General features: G+C 41.7%; 1 protein-coding gene and 1 long non-coding RNA gene across 2 annotated transcripts in view; one reads left to right on the top strand and one right to left on the bottom strand.

Moving 5' to 3' along the window:
- Positions 1 to 2,508, bottom strand: part of PPM1L (protein phosphatase, Mg2+/Mn2+ dependent 1L) — a 232,248-nt gene extending 229,740 nt beyond the window's left edge. Inside the window, exon 1 of the mRNA XM_078389030.1 lies at positions 1,763 to 2,508. Coding sequence (XP_078245156.1) covers positions 1,763 to 2,161 — 399 coding nt within the window. The 5' untranslated portion in view covers positions 2,162 to 2,508. The remainder of the gene's footprint in view (positions 1 to 1,762) is intronic.
- On the top strand, positions 2,507 to 14,123 carry LOC144587782 (uncharacterized). Its single transcript, XR_013542926.1, has 2 exons — positions 2,507 to 3,125; positions 10,796 to 14,123. It is a non-coding gene; the product is annotated as an uncharacterized LOC144587782 (long non-coding RNA).
- The last annotated feature ends 11,558 nt before the right edge of the window (positions 14,124 to 25,681 follow it).

The following is a 25,681-nucleotide window of genomic DNA, read 5'->3' as shown; positions in this document are numbered from 1 at the left end:
TCTATCTATAGTAAGTATTTCCCTTATGCTTTTAAAGAGAACTTAGTCCCTGACCCAGTTGTGCTTGGATTGAGATGAGGTAGATGTACTTAGGAACAACCATATGTTTGCCAAGTTATACCTCTGCCATAAATCTATTCCGCCATAAATCTAGAGTTTAATTATAGCTTAAAATGTAGAGCGTACCAAACACAGAAACAATTCAGAGACGGAACAGAACTAGCTTTCAAAGAACAGTTGAGAAACAAGTGTTTATAAGAGGTACAATCCATTAGAATTTTTTTTCCTAAGCAGAGATGTATGGAAACAAATAGAAGCCACAAAGCTGTGGATTAGATTAAGAAAGAATTTAAGGTTCTAGGCAAATTACCTCCATCCCATACCTCTCTTTAAAAACAAGTCTAAAGATTCTAGTTAAACATTAGATCATATAACACAAATCTTTCAACAATAACTGATTTGAAAATGAGCTATTTTTACACCCACAGCCGCCGTTCTAAATTACAATAATGTTGATTTTTCAATCCTATCATCTTTGAATTTCAAGCCCATATGTATGTTTCCCCTGAACTTAAACAAGACTCGCTTCATAGAATGCTTGTATGCATAGGATCGGGACTGTTAAGAAGCCAGTTCCCCACAGATAACTAGCACACGGAAAGGACGGATCTTGGCATATCTTGTCAGGATTTATATAGGAACAGCTGTTCTCCCCCAGGAGCTCAAATTGTGCCCAATCACCCTCAGAGCTTGCCTAGCAAGTTTGACTTGTCAGAACAGCTGCAGGAAACTCCAAGAGCCTCAGATCACAACACAGAAGCAAATAAAAACAAACACATGGCAAGTGCTTCAGCTGGTGTGAAATGTTTCATCGAAGTTTAGCACAATGCCTTCCAGACACAAATATCTCCTGACAATTCTTCAAATCCAAGCAAAAGCAGTGGTGGGGAATTTTTCCCGTGTTCCAGCACTGGCCACGCAAAACAGGTCTGCCACTAAAAAGCCACTGGAACGGACCTTTGCTTTGCCTTTCTCACCCCTCTGCAAAAAGTTGCAACGCTCTTTCTATACGTGCACTGTAAAAACAAAAAAGCAGCAAAAGAAAAACAAAAAAAGACGGGGGAGTGGGCGGAGGAAATGATACCCATACACATTTCTGCTCCTCTCCAAGACAAGCAGCCTGCCTGGTGAGTAGAAAGGCTACAGAAAGTAGTATAAACAAAGACCAAACTTCTAACGCTGGAAGAGCAGCAATACCAATAATGACAACACAAGAGTGCAAAATAATTAACTCATTACTTGACAGTTGCTTCTTTGGCTAGAAGTAAGTATGTCAGCTTTGTTTCATCGCCAGGAAGATCAGGAATCTTTTGCTAACCCTTTTTTTTTTCTTGCAATAAAAATATGCTTCATTTCAATGCCTCATTTCAAAATTAACCATTATACACATCTCCGAAATTCACACAGCCAGCCTCATCACCTAAGCTGGCAATGCTAGGCTTTACTCTAGGCAAGTCCAAGGGCCCAATCATTGCTCTCAGGATGTTCCATCTGCAGTTTTTAACTGACAAGAGGACTAAGTCTTTTCCACTTTCTCCAGCTCCATCCACTAAACTTTCTACCTAAACCATAACTAATCGACTCTGATAGCAATTTAACATCAATCTTCTCACTGTTCCCTAGATGAATATTGCAATAAATAAAGAGAGAGGTAAAGTTGCAGTAATTCCCCTTTACCAGAAACGAACATTCTGAAACTTGCCTCTCCTCCATGCCCATCAAATATCCCAAATATGGAAGGATGGGTCTTGTTCACCAGGTCTGTGATCACTTCAAACCTGTCCTCCATGTGGTCCCTGCGGCCTTGGATGGAGTACACAGCCACATTGTGGTTCTTAAACTCCCAGGTCTTGGAGAACTCAGCGTCGAGCACATCCAGACCCCCAAGGCGGTCGTTCTGCATGATCTCGGCCACTTTGCCCTTCACCATCTTCACGGCATCCCTGCTGGACTTGACGATGGTCTTCACTTCATCCGTATGGAAGAAGTAGCTCCACAGGGCCAGGCTGATGCATAGCAGGAAGAGTGTCTCTGGTCTCAGCAAGAAGTAACGCATGATCCGACCCAGCAGAGAGAGCAAAGTCATTGTATCCTCTATCATTTATTACGGAGACAGTGGATCCCCCCCACACCATGCACCACGCACCCGGACGACTGGGATGGGTCTAAAAGGCAAGGCAGCAAATCAGCGCATACTCTGGTAATACAAACTCAACAGAGGGCAGGGTTAGCCGCGGCTGCTGTTACTGCTAACGTCGCTGCTGCCGCCTCCTCCTCCTCCTCCTTACTATGTACCACTGCTTCAGACAGCTCAGTCACAGATGGCTGGGGGATGCTCTGATGTCAAGTTGTGGAGATCAGCACACGTTCTCCTGTGCAACCAAGGGCAGCCTACTCTCTTGGCAGCGCCTGCATCCGACATGCATGCAGCTCCCGGGCGAAGATCAGCTGCAAGACAGCAAGCATCAACACATCAAGGGACAAGCACAACACAGCCAGTAGGGAGAGACAGAAAGACACCCCCCCTCGGCCTCCTACTTGAGCGCCGCTGCAAAACTCAAATCTTGTTGTAGGCAGGACAACGGAGGTGGTGAGAAGGAAACAGAAGGGAGTATGTGTGCAAGGGAGCACACAAAAGGATTCTTCTGCCTTCGCCTTCCCCTAGCTGCTGTTTCCCAGGCGCTCGCTCGCTCCCATTCCGCCCAGGGATTGCCTCCGAGAAGCTGGACAGTAAATCAATTCATGCTCCGGCTAATGCAACTGCTCGAACACTTTTCTCCAGGTTCAGCCCAGGACAATGGCTGAAGCGATGGGTTCGGAAGCTGAGAGCTCGGAAATTGCCAAAGCAACAAGAACAGCAGCCTCAACAACATGCCAGGAGGCAAAAAATAGCGGCTAAAAAAGGGGGTGGGGGGTGACAATAAAACAGCTTTGGGAGGAAGCTGAGAGAGAAAGAGAGAGGAGTGAACAGGATGCTTCCCTCAGCACTGAGCAGAAAAGCACATGGGCTGAAGCAGGTTTCCCAAGAGAATAAACTGCGGAAGAGAGAAATCCCAAAAAGCAAGGTGAATATGAAGGGAAAGAAAATACCCCTTCATTTCAATGGCCACTATAAGGAAGGAGCGGGGGCGGGGGTTAAAATTTGTTTCGATCCGATGGCATTCCTTGTTAAGGAATATCCATCCTGTGTTCCTCAGCGGTGGGGTCAGGGGAAAAAAAAGACTTTAAAACAATGCTAACCTGGTCATTCTAGAAGAAAATGGACCCTTAGTTTCCCCCTCCCGGAGATCCCGGGTGAGGGATTTTCAGTAGTGGGGGTCCCCTCCAGCTGCTGCTCAGCCTTTCCCTTCCCAAATCCTGCCGGCCCTCCTGGGCACACACTTTTGCAGCACTTTAGGCATCCCTCTGGCTTGCAACCCCCCCCCCTTGCTTTATACATAATACACGCCTCAGACCTTCGGCATCTCGGAGGTGGGAAGTTCGGCTTCGAACACCGATTGAGAGTCTGCAGGCCACGGGGAAGGGGAGGCAGCCGAATCTGCCCGGGACGCTAGCGAGGGCGGCAGGAGAAAGAGACCCGGCGAGTGGACGAGGGTCTCCCTTCTCCCCACCCCCACACACCCACCCCCGCCTCCCCCAGATCTGCTCCGGTGCTGCCGGTCACGGCACTGGTGCAGAGATTTACATGCTCCGGAGTCTCGATCTCGCCCCAAAGCAAGCAAGCAAGCAACGCGCCGCGTGCCTGGTCCGCCTTGCTGCAAAGAGGCTCCAAGGCGCGCTCGCCCCGCGCGGCGATCCAGGGCCCGGGCCGGTTCGGCTCCCTGCCCCTTCCCTGCACCCTGTTCTTGGGGTCTCTTGTCTGCCTCCAAAAGGCCCGGTTCATCCGCCGCCGACCCTTCCCCCTCTCCCCCCCCCGCCGCCCAAACCCTGATCCCCGGCTGCTGTCACCTGCAGGGCCGCCGGCGAGGTACCTGGATCCCCCACCTTTTTTTTTTTTCCCTCTTGCGCCGCTCCGTCCCTCCCCCTGGGTTGGGCTCGACTGCCGCCGCGCCGCCTCTTTTGGACCGCCGTCTCCTACAGATCCCAGGAGCCCGAGCGCCAAGACGGTCGCCGATGATTGGCCAAAAGCAGCGCCCCGGCTTTCTGGGGTTTGTAGTCCAGAAGGGGCTGGCTCGCGGCCGGCCTTGGTCAAATAAATACAGTATAGCTAGCTCAGGCTTGGGAACCAGGGGTGACTCGGGTGGAAACGATTTTGTGGAATCTTGGTTCCACCTTATGGGTGTGTTTATTTTATTTTATTTTATTTTAATTTATTTTAATTAATTTAATTTTAATTAATTAATTAATTAATTAATTTATTCTATTCATTCATTCATTCATTCTATTTATTCTATTTATACTTCGCCTATCTGGTCATTGCTACCACTCTAGAATTTCTTAATTGTAGGTGTCGAAATAGGTGTTGTTTATTAATCAAACGAATGCTCCTGTTTGTAATTTGTGTCATTTTCCCCCCCTTCTTTTTAAAGCGGTCTCAAATATTTTAAACAGCATGTTTCTGTTACTTGCTTTTTATGTGTGGCTTTCCAAACAGCTTTATAGCAAAACAGAGATGGATTAAAAAAAAAAAAAACTCGCAACTCCACGAATCCTGGTGGCCATACTGGCTCGGGTATTTTAAGAGATAAAATCCAAACAATAAAAATAACTCCCTGTGACTGATAAAGAGTTATAAATAAATGAGAAACATTCATCTTGCTGTGAGAAAAATATACAAGTGTAATAAATTATAATAGGGAGACATGGAAGGAACTTCCCCAAAGAATGTGAGGACTGTGAACATACTTGGACAATGACAGAAATACTACAGAAATTCCACTACAGAAGCACCACTGAATTGTATCTCATCCAAACAAAGAACTGTAATGTATATTGTTGCTATGTGCTATCAAGGCAAAACCAACTTACAACTCTATGATAAAAAGGGGGCCCTACTGGAAAAAGGTTGGGAAACACTGTAACAATAAAAGCTAATGCAGATAGTCCTACTTATATAATAAACCCATTCATAATAAAGTAACTTGCAACCCACCACCATCATGTTTGTCTAAAAAGCCATTTTCAATAGGATAAATTATCGTGAGGAGACAAACTTCCCTGGAAAAGGCAATAATGCTAGGAGAAGAGGAAAACGGAACTTGAGATGGACTGACTCAATAGAGAAACCAAGGTTTTTATTTTACAAGATCACAGCAGGAGTTTTGACGACAAGAGTGAGGTTTTTTGAGGGTGGAGGAGCATCAATTCATACAGCTCCCCAAAAGCAGCAGCAATCTGACACAGTTTTCAAAGTAAGTGAGGTCTTCAATTATAATTGTCATCATGAATCGTCAAATCAATTCTGACTTGTGGCAACTGTTTCTGAGGGTTTTCTACATAGAGGGCATTTATTGTTCCCTTCTTCTGGGGGCACCCTGGGACTGTGTAGCTTGCCCAAGGCCACACAGGCTGGCTTTTCTCACAGGAGGCACAGTGGGGAATCGAACTCCTAGCCTCTGGCTTTGCAGACAGATACCTACACTACTCGGCTATCAGTCAGCTTGTGGTATTTTTATATGGTTTTATCAGTTCCACCCCCAAGTGAGTTTCCATGGCCAAGCCAGGGAATTGAACAAGGTAGTCCTAGTCCCTTAGTTCAGAGGTCCCCAACCCCCCGGTCCGCGGCCTGGTGCCAGTCCGTGGTCTTAGCCGGACCAGGCCACAGAGATAGACCTTCCCCCACCCCTTCGCACGTGCACACAAGTGCCCCCCAAGTGTTGAATCACCTTTCGTGCAAATGTACAAGTGCCCACACCTGCACGAGTGCTCTCCCACTCCTTTGCACATGCACATGAGAGCGCAAGTGCCCCAGATGAGCGCCTACCCCTTCATGCATGCGCACGAGCAGGGGGGTGCCACACCTTCCCCAACCGGTCTGCAGGGTTAAAAAGGTTGGGGACCACTGCCTTAGTTTATCCCAACACCATGCTTGTCGTGGTTTAGTCGTTTACTTGTGTCCGACTCTTCGTGACCCCATGGACCAGAGCATGCCAGGCCCTCCTATCTTCCACTGCCTCCCGTATTTGTGTCAATTTCATGTTGGTTGCTTCGCAGACACTGTCCAGCCATCTCATCCTCGGTCGTCCGCTTCTCCTCTTGCCATCGCATTTTCCTAACATCAAGGTATTTTTCAAGGAGTCTTCTCATGAGATGGCCAAAGTACTGGAGCCTCAGCTTCAGGATCTGTCCTTCCAGTGAGCACTCAGGGTTGATTTCCTTTAGAATTGATAGGTTTGTTCTCCTTGAAGTCCAGGGGACTCTCAAGAGCCTCCTCCAGCACCACAATTCAAAGGCATCAATTCTTCGGCGGTCTGCTTTCTTTATGATCCAGCTCTCACTTCCATACATCACGACAGGAAAAACCATAGCTTTGACTATTCGGACTTTTGTTGGCAAGGTGATGTCTCTGCTTTTTAAGATGCTGTCAAGGTTTGTCATCGCTTTCCTCCCAAGAAGCAGGCATCTTTTAATTTCGTGGCTGCTGTCTCCATCTGCAGTGATCATGGAGCCCAAGAAAATAAAACCTGTCACTGTTTCCATATCTCCCCCTTCAATTTCCCAGGAGGTGATGGGACCAGTGGCCATGATCTTAGTTTTTTTGATGTTCAGTATCAGGCCGTTTTTTGCACTCTCCTCTTCCACCCTCATTACAAGGTTCTTTAATTCCTCCTCACTTTCTGCCATCAGAGTGATATCATCTGCATATCGGAGGTTGTTGATATTTCTCCCGGCAATCTTAATTCTGGCTTGGGATTCCTCCAGTCCGGCTTTCCGCATGATGTATTCTGCATATAAGTTAAATAAGCCAGGGGACAATATACAGCCTTATCATACTCCTTTCCCAATTTTGTTCCACATCCAGTTCTAACTGTTGCTTCCTGTCTCACATATAGGTTTCTCAGGAGATGGATAAGGTGGTCAGGCACGCCCATTTCTTTAAGGACTTGACATAGTTTGCTGGGGTCCACACAGTCAAAGGCTTTTGCATAGTCAATGAAGCAGAAGTAGATGTTTTTCTGGAACTCTCTGGCTTTCTCCATAATCCAGCGCAAGTTAGCAATTTGGTCTTTGGTTCCTTTGCCCCTTCGGAATCCAGCTTGTACTTCTGGGAGTTCTCGGTCCACATACTGCTGAAGCCTACCTTGGAGGATTTTGAGCATAACCTTGCTAGCGTGTGAAATGAGTGCAATTGTACGGTAGTTGGAGCATTCTTTGGGACTGCCCTTCTTTGGTATTGGGATTTAGACTGATCTTTTCCAGTCCTCTGGCCACTGTTGAGTTTTCCAAACTTGCTGGCATATTGAATGTAGCACCTTAACAGCAGCATCTTTTAAGATTTTAAATAGTTCCACTGGAATGTCATCACCTCCACTGGCCTTGTTGTTAGACAAGCTTTCTAAGGCCCACTGGACTTCACTCTCCCGGATGTCTGGTTCAAGGTCAGCAACCACACTATCTGGGTTGTCTGGGATATCTAAATCTTTCTGATATAATTCCTCTGTGTATTCTTGCCACCTCTTCTTGATGTCTTCTGCTTCTGTTAGGTCCCTCCCATTTTTGTTCTTTATCATGTTCATCTTTGCACAAAATGTTCCTCTAATATCTCCAATTTTCCTGAACAGATCTCTGGTTTTTCCTTTTCTGTTATTTTCCTCTATTTCTTTGCATTGTTCATTTAAGAAGGCCCTCTTGTCTCTCCTTGCTATTCTTTGGAAGTCTCCATTCAATTTTCTGTAACTTTCCCTATCTCCCTTGCATTTTGTTTCCCTTCTACTCTCTGCTATTTCTAAGGCCTCGTTGGACAGCCACTTTGCTTTCTTGCATTTCCTTTTCTTTGGGATGGTTTTTGTTGCTGCCTCCTGTACAATGTTACGAGCCTCTATCCAAATTTCTTCAGGCACTCTGTCCACCAAATCGAGTTCCTTAAATCTGTTCTTTACTTCCACTGTGTATTCATAAGGGATTTGGTTTAGATTATACCTGAGTAGCCCAGTGGTTTTTCCTACTCTCTTCAGTTTAATCTTGAATTTTGCTATGAGAAGCTGATGATCAGAGCCGCAGTCAGCTCCAGGTCTTGTTTTTGCTGACTGTATAGAGCTTCTCCATCTTTGGCTGCAGAGAATATAATCAATTTCGATATTGCCCATCTGGTGATTTCCATGTACAGAGTCGCCTCTTGTGTTGTTGGAAAAGAGTGTTTGTGATGACCAGCTTGTTCTCTTGACAAAACTCTATTAGCCTTTTCCCTGCTTCGTTCTGAACTCCAAGGCCAAACTTCCCTGTTGTTCCTTTTATCTCTTGGCTCCTTACTTTAGCATTCCAGTCCCCTAGAATGAGAAGAACATCTTTCTTTGGTGTCAGTTCTAGAAGGTGTTGTAAATCTTCATAAAATTGTTCAATTTCAGTCTACTCTGCAATGGTGGTTGGTGCATAAATTTGGATTATTGTGATGTTGAATGGTCTGCCTTGGATTCGTATTGACATCATTCTATCATTTTTGAGATTGTATCCCATTACAGCTTTTCCCACTCTTTTGTTGACTATGAAGGCTACTCCATTCCTTCTACGGGATTCTTGCCCACAATAGTAGATATGATAATCATCTGAGCTGAATTCGCCCATTCCTGTCCATTTTAGTTCACTGATGGCCAGGATGTCGATGTTTATTCTTGTCATCTTCTGTTTGACCACCTCCAGCTTCCCAAGGTTCATAGATCTTACATTCCAGGTTCTTATGAAGTATATTTCTTTGCAGCATTGGACTTTCCTTTCACTTCCAGGCACGTCCACAGCTGAGCGTCCTTTCAGCTTTGGCAAAGCCACTTCATTAGCTCTGGAGCTACTTGTACTTGTCCTCCACTCTTCCTCAGTAGCATGTGGGACGCCTTTCAACCTGAGGGGCCCATCTTCCAGCGTTATATCTTTTAGCCTTTTGTTTCTGATCATGGGGCGTTCTTGGCAAAGATACTGGAGTGGCATTGCCATTTCCTACTCCAGGTGGATTGCGTTTAGTCGGAACTCTCCACTATGTCCTGTCCGTCTTGGGTGTCCCTGCATGGCATAGCCCATAGTTTCTCTGAGTTACTCAAGCCCCTTCGCCACGACAAGGCAGCAATCCATGAAGGGGAACACCATGCTAAGTATGCACAAATATATATTACCTATTTTGAATCTGAAAAGTGATCTTTCTCTCTCTGTTTCAGACCCCAGGGTACCCTCTTTTGAGGAATAAGCATCCAGAACACAAGGCAGAAAGATGCAGCATTGTCTTGTGGTTCCTGATATTTGATTTATAGTCTTCCAGTGTGATACATCTGGTGGCATGTGTGAAGTTGCTGCTTCAGGCCAGAGATTTTAAAAGTAACTTTTGGGGGACTGTAACTCCCCTAATTCCCAAGTCAGCATGTGACTATTCTGACTGAAAGATTCTGGGATTTGTCATCTGAAAAAGTAACTTTTCCAAGTTCTGCTCCTGTCTTTCATCACTCCACACAGACATCTTTTGCAGCCTGTTTCTGACTTGGCATTGTATGTGTATTTCTTCAACCACATTACTTTTTTACCCTAAAGACCCAAAAATTTGTTTCACAGAGATTCTCTCATTTAACGTATCAAACAGACATAAACTTTAAACATTTACTAGGTCATGTCCTATGTTTACAACAGGGTTCAACTGCCCTAAGGAAAACTGCTTTTTTCCTGTTATGAACGGGCTAATGGACTAACCACCAGCCTGTTTTATGGAGCTAAGTTTATTTTATTTTAATGCATCAAACACTTTAGAGCAAAATACCATGGAAAATGTCACTTTTTAGGGATGAAGACAGATTCAAGCAAGCAGCAGATATATATAAACAACTAGCACAATTTAAAGGACATTTGAAAGTTAACAGGTTCATATAATCATCTCCTCCTCAGTACTTCTCCTTTATGACCATCTTTTTTATTCAAGTAGGTCAATTTGTATAACCATTATTTGGAAAAATGAATCTGCTATCTAGTAAGTGTAATGGGAGTTCCTCTCAAAGAGAATTTGCTCATTTTCTAAAAAGAAGTTGCTATTTTCTTCTTCTTTTATTAATAAATTTTTAAAAACCACAAATCTACATATACACTTATTGTGCTTCCCTTCATTAGGACCAATGGAGATAGTCTATTCCTTCCTTATATGGAGCCCCATTTCCTTTCCAAAAATACATTGATTCTTGTGAAGGTACACAACTTTTCCCCTTTGCTAATACAAAATCAGTAAATTCTCCCCATATATCCCCAAACTCATTCTTATGTCCCATTCTTTTTTTCACTCTAATTTCACATGTTAATTTATCAATAATAGCTATATTCCACATTATACTTTTCATTTAGCTGGAGATCACACTTAACCTTCCAATTCTTTGCCATTATTAATTTAGCTGCTTTTACTAAATTTATAATCAATTATTTCTTTGTCAACTTCCATTGTTCCCTCTCAAATGTTAGTAAAAGTACTGTTTTTGGACATATTCTTAAGATTTAAATTTAATGTTTCACTTATTTGTTTGAAAACCAACTTCCAAATTTTAATTTACTACTTTATGGATATGTTTACTGTCATTATTTATTTAAAATATTTTACCTCACCTTTTTCCTTAAAAAGGATCCAAGGCAGTTTATATCATTACAAGAGGACAATACCTGAAGCTAAAACAGTAAGTATGCAAATACTAAAAAGGATGAGGCAAATACCACTTAAAAGAAACATTAAGCATTAGCAACACCAAATATGCATTCAAAGCAGTAAGGTACAACTATTCATTTAAAAACCCCACTCAGGCAGGCAATCATTGAGGAAACATTTGCCTGAAGAGAAAGGTCTTTGCCTGCTTGCAGAAGGATATCTGGGGCCAGCTTGGCCCCCTGTGGGAGGGAGTTCCAAAGTCTCTCAGAGAAAGCCCTCTCCCATGCCCCCAAGAAACACCTGTGAAGCTGGCAGGATTGAGAGGAAGGTTTCATCCGATGATCTTATCACCCAGGCAGGATCATAAAGGGAGATACATTCCTTGAGACAGCTTGGGCCTAAGCCATTTAGGATTTTATGGGTGAGAACCAGCGCTTTGAATTGAGTCTGGAAATAGCCTTTAAGGAATGATAATTCCAAGGTTGAAGCCTTTATTCAGATGTCGCTTTCCTTCAAATGAGGTCACTAGGGGCTTACATATTAATATAATATTTCAATTTATTTACAGATATTGAGAATCAGCCTAGGTAGAGATTCACAATATTAACACCTGGATAAAAACTACAGCCTCATCATATTTCATGGGGGACTTTTCTACCCCAAAGATTCTCCCCGAGCAGAACTATAGAATGTATTTGAGTCTTGCACAAAGTTGTCTCATAATACTTGTTTTCATGTCTCATACTTGGTTTCAAGATATTAAACTTTGCTGAATCAGACCATAAGTTTGCTCAGTCCATCGTTCAATTTGCACAATGGCCAACCACAGAAAGAGGCTATCAGTAACCAGTTGTCCACGGGAGACACCATCAGCAGAATACAATTGTCATAGGGTTCTCCCCAGCAACAGTGGAGAGTGGCATACTGTAGGTAACATATAGTCAAAATGATCAGTAATCTTTAATAACTTTATCCTCCATGAATGTATCACATCCCCTTTTCAAGCCACCCAGTTTGGCAGCCATCATGACACCTGGTGACAGTAAATGTTGAGGAGCAGAGCAGATGCTTGTCATGACAAATGCTGTAATCTTGCCTCCTTAAGTGCAGGCTTCAGCATGCCTGCAAAACATATTCCTTTACACACTTACATTTGTTCATTTGAGGCACAAAAATAAAATAAGGAACTGGCGTTTGCAGAGTGTCCTTGCTTGCCACTTGAGGGCAATAAACACCTTCCTGGAGACAGAATGAGTGGCATCAAGGAGAAATAAGGAGCTTAAGAAGCCGGCAGCAGTTCACTTGTTTCCTCTTCTTTGTTTCTCCTTTTTTGTTAGAATGGCAATAGCTCACTTGTTTGATATTTCAGAGCTTCAATCACATGCATCTCTTGTTAACAAAGGATGATGGCAGCAGGTGATCAGAAAGATTTCCACTTGAAATCACAAAAAGCTCCCATCACTTAGAATAACAGACAATACTGGGTTGGTTAGAGAGATACTGTAGTCTGTTCTGGTATACTGAAGCTTCTCTGGTCTCCCATTTAAGCCCCACGTGTGAGACAAGGATTGTACAAGACCATTTCCATGATGCTTTCAATTCAGACCTTTGGACTGGAACCTATGGATGGGCTTCAGGCTGACATTAAATTAATCATTGTTCCAAGCTCTTATCCTGAGTCAGGTTACAAGTCTGTTTAGTCCAGCCTTTCTCAACAGATTGTATGTTGTAAGCCACCTAGAGTGGTCACAATTGACTAGATAGGCGGGATATAAATGAAATAAATAAATAAAATAATAAATAATAGTCATGTGGCCCCCTGGGGGGAGGGTCCCTGCTACTTTTGAAGGGGAGCACAAACTGGAAACGATTCTTCACATACCACCTTATAAGGTTTGTTATGTGATGTATACAATCCTGGTTCAGCCGACGTTTCTTTCATATTGCGTTTATGACTTGTGGCCAAAGAAGGCTTGAGAATGACTACTCTAGTCCATATTGTCATCTGAATGATGATGATGATGATGGCTGTTCAGGATTTCTGGCAAGATTCTTTCACTTTGGCTGGAGATCCCTAGTATTATCCAGAAGTTTCTCGTCCAAAGCAGAAACCAGGCCTGATTCTGCTAAGCTTCCAAAAACAGATGAGATTGATCTATTCTAGTTCTGTATGTGTTCAGGGTGGTATGGTAAAACCATGGAAACAACATTTCAAGTCCCCCTCTTGACTGGATGACCTTGGACTAACTGCCCCCTCTCAGCTTGACTTACATTCAAAGGAAGATTCAAAGGGTAGCAAGGAACCCAAGCTCCTTGAAAGAAGAGCAGGAATTTTTAATGCAGTAAACATAAATGATAAGCAGCAATTTTCTAAATGAGAAACATTTAACTAACAACCAGTCTTACAAAGTTTAGCCCTGGGAATAGTATCGCTGCTGGAGATGAAAACAGCTCATTGCCTCTCCTTGGCTTGTGTGATATATTTTGTGAAGTAAATCTTACTTGAAATTTTTATTATATTCGCGTTCTCTTTAAACTTTCACAAGATGCCTGCACTGCTCCAGCAAGATCTGTTCTAAAACAATTGTGCCTTGTCAACAACTAAGTATTGTATTTGTGGCTTCTCTTGGCTATATATAATGGAGTTAAATTTTATGTTTAACCAAAGCTTTAATAAAATAACTTCTCAACTGTGGAGAGTAATGATTTTGAGGACCAAGCAATTCATTGTTCACATAATCTGCATTACAATGAAATATACTGTAAATGTGCATTCTGAAGAATTCTCCTGTTTTATGTGAGAGTTTCTGTTCATACCTTGTTGACTATCATCCATGTAACATGCCTACCTGGATTTGTTTTGTTTTGTTTTGTTTTCAGCAAGCCCTGGTATGTTTTCTTAGCAGAATCTTGCCGGTTGAGAAATGAATTTCAAATCCTGGTGCTTAGGGGAGAGGTGTATGAAGTGGGATTATTGGGACATATAATCCACCTCTGTTCCCACTTCTTCCAAGAAAAGGACAGAAAAGAAAGGTGATCTGCCAATCATAGAAGCCTTTTTGACTGGCAGTTCACCCTTTAAATAGCTCACAGGTTCCCTGAATTATTTAACATAAAAACCCTCATTTTTCAAAACTAGAAGAAAGCTTTTAGCCACCTCTCATTTCAGGGTGTTTTTAAGCAGACGGTGCAGAAGACTGATCCTTGGACCTGCCAGTTGTCAACAACTGCCTTAGAGTAACTAATATTCGATGCAGGATGTTTCAAAGTATTTTGTATGACTGATATTTTAAGGTCTGTCCCCCATTTTGATGAAACTATCACATTTTTCATTACCCACATTTGACACATTAAGAACTTCAGAAACAGCCTTATACTGAGTGAAACAGCTTGCCCATTTAGTATTGTCCATAGTGACTAATGCTAATTTAGACAGGAATCTTTTTCAACTCTGTTATCTTCCTTAGAGAAGTCCTAGAACGAGCTGGAATTTTTAGCATGTATACATTACTGAAACAGCGACGTCTACGTTGGCTTGGGCATGTCGTGATGGTTGGCTTCCAAAAGATCTCCTGTATGGAGAGTTAGTGCAGGGAAATCACCCCAGAGGGAGACCAAACTGTATAGAACGATATCTGCAAGCGGGATCTGAAGGCTTTAGCAATGGACCTCAACAAATGGGAAAACTTGACATCTGAGCATTCAGCCTGGAGGCGGGCGTTGCATCACAGCCTCTCCCATTTTGAAGAGGCCCTTGTCCAGCAGGTCGAGGCAAAGAGGCAGTCCCAAAACCGGCAAAATCAGGGAGCTGGACAGGGGACAGATTATATCTGTCTTCAGTGCGGAAAGGATTGTCACTCTCGAACTGGCCTTCTCAGCCACACTAAACGCTGTTCCAAGTCCTCCATTCAGAGCACGTTACCATAATCTCTCGAGATTGAAGGATGGCTAATCTAATCTATCTTCCATATGTAAAATGTGTCCACTCTACTTTGTGACCTTCTAAGCAGTGAAATTTGAAAACCTTGTCTCACCCATTGAAATATGTCAGCAATATCTAATTAAGACAATATCTAATTAAGATGATACACCGATTAAATGCTGCAAAAACTTTATTGTCTCCCATAAAGGAAAACAGTAGATGAAATCCTGTCAGTTATTTTTTTACCAAAGGAACTGTCTCCATCAGTGCAAGTGAGAGGGAGGGATTCATCACCCTACCTGTAGCCCATTTCCAATTTAGTCTGACTTTTAAAAACTAAGCATGGTTGGGTCTATAACCTAGTGAGTACCTGGACAGGAAACCACTAGGGAATACCACAGATCTCCAGGTGAGGTTAGAAAAGAATCCCACTTGAAATCCAGCTGCCAATAAAAGCTGACAGTCCTGGAAAATATTGTTCAGAGGTGTAACCCAATGTAAGGCCCATTTGCCCCATAATTTACAATTGAATATTTAATTTATTTATTTATTTAAAATATCTTTATGCTGCCTTTCTCCTTAAAAATCATCACTAAAGGACAGGATTTGAAGCTAAAAGCATGAAGTATACAAATACTTTAACAACAAAGATGGGGCCAGCCTGGCCTTCTGTGGGAGGGAATTCCAAAGTCTCAGAGCGGCAATCAAGAATTAGGCAGAGATGGATTGGAATTAAAACCCAGTGACTACACAACATAAAGCTCAGCGTATGGAAGCCCACTGTAGAAACATCTTTTCTGAAAAAAGAATTTATTTATTTTTTTGGTCCAACAAGCAGGGATGTTTTAAATTTCTCCAGTCAGTTTAACTTCATTTTTGTGTACTTTCTGCCTGGTATGATTGCCTGATCCAGTGCAAATGACTGCTTCCAGGGATGTTGCCATCAACTAGGGATGCGCCCCTAGTCTCCACACAATCTCTTTATAAAAGAGAAAAAAGATTTTAAGTCAGTACTGGAACATATATGGCTTGGACACCTTAAAAAACTAAATAAAAAAGAGAGAGAGGTGGAAATTTCCAGGTAACACCTTGCTACCACAGCAGTTCTGCTGCTGGAGCTCCATGCAAACTGAGCTCTCTGAGTACCCCAAATTCATAAACTGTGAATAGATCATTCTAGTTTCTCTGCTGTGGAGCTATGCACTATGTCAATTTCCTAGGTTCATGTACTCCAAAATCTCTACCAGATTGATGGGACCTTCCAGAGCCGATTTCTAGGAAGGGGCGAGGGAGAAAAATCACATACAAACCTTCTACATGATCATTACTGGCTCCAACTCTGCAATGGAAAAGTAGTGTGTATTTGAATTAGAAGGGGTGATTTTTTAATTTTTATTTGTGATAGACTAAACGTCCTTGCTTTTCAGTGGGGGAGTAGCTTCAACTTTAATTTTTTTAAACATTTGTGTTTTGTGACCTTTTTCACCTGAAAGTATGTTTTAAACACAAGAGGTCTCCCCCCTTTGGAAACAAATGATGCACCCAGTTATAATTTAATAACAACTCTGAAGGAGTCATAGCAAAATGATTTCAATCTAGGCAGAAATTCCAGGAATCTCCTGATCTGAACAATGAAATTTAACATGTGCGAAGAGTTTTAGAATGCATACTATATGAAACACATCTACTCCTATGCCTGATCAGAGCTGAAAGATCAAAATATTCTAAAGTTCTAAAAATCCTCAAGCCTATTCCTATTGCTTTCTTATTTCCTGCAAAAGGAACAAATTTCCCCTACTATTTTTAAAAAGAAGGCGCCAACAAAACAGATTGTGTATAATTGAAAGCTACTTAATAAGTAGCTCCATGAATTAATCTCCTGGAACAGTCATAGATACTTGATCGTTTCACAGTTTTGTCATGAAACATTAGGCAGACGTTTACTGCTGAATGTGGTAAAAGCGTTCCTTAGAACTGCCTTTACACGAGACAGAGAGGGATTCGGAATGATTAGTCCCTAATGCCAGCAAAACCGGGTCCGGTAATTTTGCTCTAGGCGACTTCACACTCCTTCACCCAAGTCTGTCTCGATTTTAAATAAACAATCTGGAAAGTCTGCTCTTCCTCTTTATTACTTTAGGACCCTCATTTGATAATATGGTAATGTGGCCAGATCAAAACAATCTTAGTCAAAAATATCCAATTTACTACAGTAGCATGGTCTAAACAAGGAGACAGCTTACAGACAATTTGTCTTTTTATATTTTATTACAAAAGATAACATTTCAACAAGCTTAGTTTAACGTCATTTAGTATTTCCAAAATAACCCCCAGCCTTAGCCACCAGTCATTTCCTCTATAAAATGAAAACAATAAAATGTCTAACTAGATCTTAAATAAGCATTCTTATGCAATCTTTTTGATTAAAGTTCTGTCGGCTGCATTTCGCTCGGTGTCGTCTCTCCCTTCCATTTCTTCTCCGTTCTCCTCCTCCTCCTTCTTTCGTCTCCCTTCGCCCATCTTTCTTAAATTAAGAAGTTATGTCCTTGTCCAGCAGAGTGGAGATAAGATAAGGGTCAGCTTGCTCTTCTTAACTTTTTTTTTCTTTAGCTGGAGAAAAACTGACCTTGTACATTTACTCTCTAATTAGCACCTGGACACAAGTAGATTTCTAGCTTTTTCGTTGCAGCTCTGAAATAAATCCTATGAAATACAACTCTATTCTATTTTCATAATCAAATTCATGACACGCCCCCCCTTAAAGATACAAAATACAGAACTATTAGAGTTCTTATTTTTATACTTACTTAACATTTGATTATGAAAAGTTAATAAGACTACATGTGAACTTAAATTTATCTTAACAAAGTATTAAATTCATAACAGTAATATATCTCTATCAATATACAGACAAGTAAACAAGTTGATTAATAGTAACCAGTAACACATTTGTTCTTATAGCTAAATATCTCCATGAGTATACAGAAAAAGAAAACAAGTTGATTAATTTTAAACAGAAATTCAAAGTAACCATATTACAGCATACCATTTTTCAACGATCTGTTACATTACGTTCAGATCAGCACACGAAAATTCAAAAAGTGACAAAAATGAAAAAATGTCATCGCCCTCTTGGTAATATGGTAGGTTTCTCCTGTCAATGTTAGATATTGAGTCTCTGGCTTGTTGTTTCTCAGCAATTTCCTTCTCTAAAATCTGTAGTTTCATTTCGTGGTATCTTCTTGCTTGAAGTTCACTAGCTGTGTGTGCATTCACCCATTGTTTCTGGCAAGCTAATAAATCAGCCATCACTTCAGCTAACTTATTCTCTAGAGTTGACCGGTCTGCAGCATTGCCACTAATGTCAGCCTCTGCTCCAGCTGTTCCCCTCTGTGTGGTTATTTCTTCATTCGGATTTTTTTCTTGGGCAGGCAGGCCCTTTTGAACTGCTTCTACTATTTCTTCTTCTTCCTCTGGAAGTCCTGCTTCCCGTAATTTGGACCATGTGTCATCTGGATCATTTGCCAAAACTCTCAGGACAGCGTCTTCTCTTTGGTGAGGCAACAATCTGTCCGTTTGCAATCCACCTGGTAACTGGAAAGAAGCAGCTCTTTCAGCCCCAAATTGATCATCTGGGCGTTTTAAAATTCCTCTTCCTATTACTGACTTCTGGCCATCCACAAGAATCTTCTCTGTTAGCAGGTCCTGCTGAATAGGAACTTGTTCCGCCCCAGTGTACTGCTGTGCCCTTCTTGGCATTACTTTAGGTTTAACTACATCTGGATTTGCTTCCATTAACCTTTGGGCATCTTCTTCATCCTCTGTGTTATCTACTTCCCAGTGTTCCACTGCTTCCAAAATCTCCTTATCCACTGATACTTCAGGCAGTGAAAACCGACTGCTAAAAGCCATTTTTCTTTTTTCTTTTTCCCTCTCCCTGCAGCCTTGGCCGAAGCACGGGAGGAGCAATAAAACAATTAAACTGTCAGCTTTGACTAATCCTACTTTCCCTTCAGGAAATCCTTTTGGCTCTGGCTTGGGGTAGGAAATTTTCCTTTTTTAATTTTATTTAATTACTCTTAAATTACTTTTATTATCCTGGCTGCTCCTTATAGACTCCTGCTACACTCAAAACAATTTTGCCACTCTGTCACCTGAGTGAAACGAGCTGGCACTTTTTAAACAGCACAATGCTTGTTCCTTAGAACCCTTAAGCCACTGGCAGAATCTCTCCTTGCATCACTTTAGCCTGAGCTTTCTGCATAGGAGTCTTCTCCAGTCACAATAATTTACAACCTTCCCTGCTTTGCTCTGAAGCTCACGCCAGAGAAGTTTCTCTTGTCCTTTATTTAGCAGTGTGTATCTGCTTGCTCACACATCTGCCTTCATAAAACAATTACCAGCGCTAATTCAGTCCTTGAGCAAAGCGCAAACCAAATCCCATCTGCCACTATACTGTAAACACGGCACATAAGGCTCAGATCCCAAGATGCCACCATGTGGTAAAAGCGTACTTTTACACGAGACAGAGAGGGATTCAGAATGATTAATCCCACCGCTGCCACCATGTGGTAAAAGCGTTCCTTAGAACTGCCTTTACACGAGACAGAGAGGGATTCGGAATGATTAGTCCCTAATGCCAGCAAAACCGGGTCCGGTAATTTTGCTCTAGGCGACTTCACACTCCTTCACCCAAGTCTGTCTCGATTTTAAATAAACAATCTGGAAAGTCTGCTCTTCCTCTTTATTACTTTAGGACCCTCATTTGATAATATGGTAATGTGGCCAGATCAAAACAATCTTAGTCAAAAATATCCAATTTACTACAGTAGCATGGTCTAAACAAGGAGACAGCTTACAGACAATTTGTCTTTTTATATTTTATTACAAAAGATAACATTTCAACAAGCTTAGTTTAACGTCATTTAGTATTTCCAAAATAACCCCCAGCCTTAGCCACCAGTCATTTCCTCTATAAAATGAAAACAATAAAATGTCTAACTAGATCTTAAATAAGCATTCTTACGCAATCTTTTTGATTAAAGTTCTGTCGGCTGCATTTCGCTCGGTGTCGTCTCTCCCTTCCATTTCTTCTCCGTTCTCCTCCTCCTTCTTCTTTCGTCTCCCTTCGCCCATCTTTCTTAAATTAAGAAGTTATGTCCTTGTCCAGCAGAGTGGAGATAAGATAAGGGTCAGCTTGCTCTTCTTAACTTTTTTTTTTCTTTAGCTGGAGAAAAACTGACCTTGTACATTTACTCTCTAATTAGCACCTGGACACAAGTAGATTTCTAGCTTTTTCGTTGCAGCTCTGAAATAAATCCTATGAAATACAACTCTATTCTATTTTCATAATCAAATTCATGACACTGAACAGTCTTTCTTTTTAATTAAGATGTAATTTTAGACAACTAAGTATTAGGAAAGCATTAATGCAGCATTTTCTGTGGCAGAAAACACTGAGATAACATCTCTTGAATACTCTAAATTTTCAGTTTTAACACATCACAGATAATAATGGCTAATTCATTGTTGGTTTTGATAGCCATTAGAATCTGAAATTTGCCTTTTTAAAAAGGGTAATATATATATAATTTTTATATGCTTTTCTAAGACCAGGGTTTTGGTTTCCTGAATATGACTTAAAACGTGTCTAAAGCTAATTTTGGTTGTCATCATCATCATAAAAATGCAATTCCATTTGATTTATTCAGGGTGTTCATTGAGGATGCCATTATTTTACTCTAGGGAAGACTTGCAAAAGCGGGGTCTATAAACTCAGTAAATTACAGTATAACAACTGACAGGACCCCAAGGAAAACTTTCTCATACTTGGAATAGTATCAGTATGATTGATTAGAAGGATGGAACTTAGATTTGAAAGGCCTACATCGAAAGAAGAATTACAAGTTCATGACAGGAACCTTTCTCTCGCTGGCTAGAAGCTCAGTGAGTTGGATACCAGGTTGCAAAGAGTGGGAATTAATTCCCCAGCATACCCTCCCAGGAGAAAAGCCAGCCTTTAGAGCCTTGGACAGGCTGCAAAGTCCAGGGCTCCTCCAGAAGAAGGGAAGGGACTCCTCCCTGGGGGAAAATATCACTTTCATTAACAATAGTTAATGCCAGTTTTGAGGTAAAATGAATAAGAAATTGCTTATTTATAGGAGTTCAAAATATGAATCTTGGCCACCATCAGTTTAAAGTCAGTCTTCGCCTCTATCCTTCAACTTTCCTGGAGTTAAATTTCTTATTTGATTAAAAAAATTGTCAAGCACGCATGATAATAGACAGCTTGAAATTGTAATGTCAGATATTGTTGGCAAGTCTCTGGGTCCAAGTCCAAGTCTGAGTCTTTGATACCAAGTCCCAGGTCCTGAGTCCCAAACCCCAAGTCTGAGTCCCTATTAAAAACAAGTCCCCCCCCCCCAGAAAAAAGGGATGTATGGGTAGGTTCTGAGTTGCAAATCAAGTCAAAGCCATTGAAACAAACCCAAATTGAGTCAGTGTCAAACCCAAGTTGAGTCCATGTCAGGTCACCCGTACAGCTTAAATCCAACTTGACAATGAGTCCCGTGACTTAAGTCCCCATCCCGAGATATTTGCTCCCTGTACATTCTCCACCTCTGCTGTATAAGGAGAAAACATCTGGATTCCTGGGGCTTTCCAGATGCCACTTATGCCACCACTGTTTGTCTGTTTCCTATCTTCAGTAGTGGGCTGTTGTTTTCATTCTAAAAGTTTTTAATGACTTTCCCCAGACTCAGAACATGTCTACATTTTCCAAAAAAACTCACAATATGTAGCATTTTAATTTTAGCCAGCTCAAGTTATGTGAGTTTTTTTAGTTGTTTCCTACATTCCTACTGAGTAATTGAAATGCTTCCTTTTAAAAATGGCTGTAATGTTCACAATGGCCTGATGAAGGAAAGTGTGCTAAAATAAACACACCTATGGTGGCCATTTATTTTCACTTGCTTCCTAAGAAAATAATACGAGTCAGAGGAAAATAAATATGCACTTTGGAATTCTTTGTGTGAACGTGACATTCAGCATGGTTTTAAACACTGGTCAAAGGTTTTTTGCCTGTGTGACCAGGGCTTCAGTTACTGTCAATATGTGATTTGCCCTAAAAATTAGTTGGTATTTTTGGGCCCACCTTTTTACTATTATTTGCCATAGAAATGCTGCTCCAGAGAACACACCTGAAATGTCTTGGCCCTTAGTCTGAAAGAGACTCCCACCCTTGCTTCACAGGCCAATCTTATTTAATTTCTCTCTCCCCCATTATATTTCCTTTATCTTTGCTTTCCCTCCCCTCTCTCTGCTCAGTGCTCCAGATGTGACCTCTCTCTGTCCTTCACTCTCTTGTACACATCAGCTGAGTCTTTTTTCTGAAAACTAACTAAGAAAGAGAGTCTCCTAAAATGTCCTTCCACTGCTGTCTGGCAAATGTCTTAGTCAATAAATGCATGAAAAAGATTATCCTTTTGTAGTTATTCGAACTGTGTGGATTTGATGCACGACCAGAATTTATTTTAGCATGCAGACCAGTGATTTAACAGTATGACTTGTATCTTTCAGTATTCCTGTCTGTCTTATTCAATTGGGAAATAATTTGCAAGCATTAGTGTGTAGTTTGACCTATTTCTGGTCATAATCTTCCTTCCTGTATAGGTTTCAAAACGTTAGGAATCTTGGAGATTCTTTTGCTCTGATTTCCCATCTCTGTCTCCTGTCTTGCTGCTGTCAATGGCTCCTTCTCAAATGGGTAGGAGGTAATAAGTGAGGTACTACAAGGTCCAGTCCTGGGCCAAATACTCTTCAACACTTTTATTAATGACTTGGTGTTGATTTCCAAAGACATAGCATGCGGGCAAAAGGAAAGGAGAGCAGAGGAAAAAAGGAATGAAATCCAAAATATTGTAGCACATTAACAATTAACAATGTTACTGCAATGTGATATTCTGTGGATTAAAGTCCACTTCCTCAGATCATCATCATCATCATCATCATCATCATCATCATCATCATCATCATCATCATCATCATCATCATCATCATCATCATCATGTACTGTCAAATCAAGCCAGACTTATGGTGACACTCTTCAGGGTTTTCCAGCTCAAGTGTACTCCGAAGTGGCCTACTACTCCCTTTTTCTGGGGGGCAACCTGGGACTATGCAGTTGTCCAAAGCTTGTTGTTGTTGTTGTTTAGTCATTAACTCATGTCCAACTCTTCATGACCCCGTGGACCAGAGCATGCCAGGCCTCCTATCTTCCACTGTCTCCCGGAGTTTGGTCAAATTCATGTTGGTAGCTTCGATGACACTGTCCAACCATCTCATCCTTTGTCATCCCCTTCTCCTCCTGCCTTCACACTTTCCCAACATTAGGGTCTTTTCCAGGGAGTCTTCTCTTCTCATGAGATGGCCAAAGTATTGGAGCCTCAGCTTCAGGATCTGTCCTTCCAGTGAACACTCAGGGTTGATTTCCTTCAGAACGGATAGGTTTTATCTCCTTGCAGTCCAGGGAACGCTTCAAGAGTCTCCTCCAGCACCACAATTCAAAAACATCAATTCTTAGGTGATCAGCCTTCTTTATGGTCCAGCTCTCACTTCCATACATCACTACTGGAAAAATAATAGCTTTGACTATGCGGACCTTTGTTGGCAAGGTGATGTCTCTGCTTTTTAAGTTGCTGTCTAGGTTTGTTATCGCTTTCCTCCCAAGAAGCAGGAGTCTTTTAATTTCGCTGCTGCTGTCTCCATCTGCAGTGATCATGGAGCCCAGGAAAGTAAAATCTGTCACTGCCTCCTGATCTTCCCCTTCTATTTGCCAGGAGGTGATAGGACCAGTGGCCTTGATCTTAGTTTTTTTGATGTTGAGCTTCAGACCATTTTTGCGCTCTCCTCTTTCACCCTCATTATGAGGTTCACTAATTCCTCCTCACTTTCTGCCATCAGAGTGGTATCGTCTGCATATCTGAGGTTATTTATATTTCTTGTGGCAATCTTAATTCTAGTTTGGAATTCATCCAGTCCAGCCTTTCACATGATGTATTCAGCATATAAGATAAATAAGCAGGGAGACAATATATAGCCTTGTCGTATGCCTTTCTCCATTTTGAACCAATTAGTTCTTCCATATCCAGTTCTAACTGTTGCTTCCTGTCCCACGTATAGAGTTCTCAGGAGATAGATAAGGTGGTCAGGCACTCCCATTTCTTTAAGAACTTACCATAGTTTGTTGTGGTCCACACAGTCAAAGGCTTTTGTGTTGTCAATGAAGCAGATGTTTTTCTGGAACTCTCTGGCTTTCTCCATAATCCAGCATATGTTAGCAATTTGGTCTCTAGTTCCTCTGCCCCTTCCAAATCCAGCTTGCTATAACAATAACCTTGGTAGCGTGTGAAATGAGTGCAATTGTATGGTAATTGGAGCATTCTTTGGGATTGGGATGTAGACTGATCTTTTCCAATCCTCTGGCCATTACTGAGTTTTCCAAACTTGCTGGCATATTGAATGTAGCACCTTAACAGTATCATGTTTTAAGATTTTAAATATTTCAACTTGAATGCCAAGTGGCCTTGTTGTTAGCCAGGCTTTCTAAGGCCCACTTGACTTCACTCTCCAGGATGTCTGGTTCAAGGTCAGCAACCACACTATCTGGGTTGTCTGGGATATCCAAATCTTTCTGGTATAATTCCTCTGGGTATTCTTGCCACAAAATGTTCCATTAACATCTCCACTTTTCTTGAACAGATCTCTGGTTTTTCCCTTTCTATTATTTTCCTCTATTACTTTGCACTGTTCATTTAAGAAGGCCCTCCTCTCCTTGCTATTCTTTGGAAGTCTGCATTCCGTTTTCTGTAACTTTCCCTATCTCCCTTGCATTTTGTTTCCCTTCTCCTCTCTGCTATTTTAAAGGCCTTGTTGGACAGCTACTTTGCTTTCTTGTATTTCCTTTTCTTTGGGATGGTTTTTGTTGCTGCTTCCTGTACAATGTTATGAGCCTCTATCCAAAGTTCCTCAGGCACTCTGTCCACCAAATCGAGTTCCTTAAATCTGTTCTTCACTTCCGCTGTGTATTCATAAGGGATTTGGGTTGGATTATACCTGTGTAGCCTAGTGGTTTTTCCTATTTTCTTTAGTTTAAGCCTGAGTTTTGCTATAAGAAGCTGATGATCAGAGCCACGATCAGCTCTAGGTCTTGTTTTTGCTGACTGTATAGAGCTTCTCTGTCTTTGGCTGCAGAGAACATAATCAGTCTTCATAGAATTGGTCAATTTCAGCCTCTTCAGTATCGGTGGTTGGTGCATAAACTTGGATTACTGTGATGTTGAAAGGTCTGTCTTGGATTCGTATTGAAATCATTCTATCATTTTTGAGATTATATCCCAGTACAGCTTTTCCCAGTCTTTTGTTACTATGAGGGCTACTCCATTTCTTCTATGGGATTATAGTCTGAATTGAATTCACCCATTCCCATCCATTTTAGTTCACTGACGCCAGGATGTCAGTGTTTATTCTTGCTATCTCCTGTTTGACCACATCCAGCTTTCCAAGGTTCATAGATCTTACATTCCAGGTTCCTATGCAGTATTTTTCTTTGCAGCATCAGACTTTCCTTTCACTTCCAAGCACATCTGCAGCTGAGCGTCCTTTCGGCTTTGGCCCAACCACTTCATTAGCTCTGGAGATATTTGTAATTGTCCTCCACTCTTCCTCAGTAGCATGTTGGATGCCTTCCGACCTGAGAGGCTCATCTTCCAGCGACATATCTTTCAGTCTTTTGTTTCTGTTCATGAAGTTTTCTTGGCAAAGATACTGGAGTGACTTGTCATTTCCTGCTCCAGGTGGATTGCGTTCAGTCAGAACTCTCCACTATGACCTGTCTGCCTTGGGCATCCCCATATGGCATAGGCCATAGCTTCTCTGAATTACTC

The sequence above is a fragment of the Pogona vitticeps genome, chromosome 3 (genome assembly GCF_051106095.1).
Source record: "Pogona vitticeps strain Pit_001003342236 chromosome 3, PviZW2.1, whole genome shotgun sequence".
Classification (NCBI taxonomy): domain Eukaryota; kingdom Metazoa; phylum Chordata; class Lepidosauria; order Squamata; family Agamidae; genus Pogona; species Pogona vitticeps.
The sequence above is the reverse complement of the archived record's forward strand: the minus strand, read 5'-3'. Positions and strand labels throughout refer to the sequence as shown.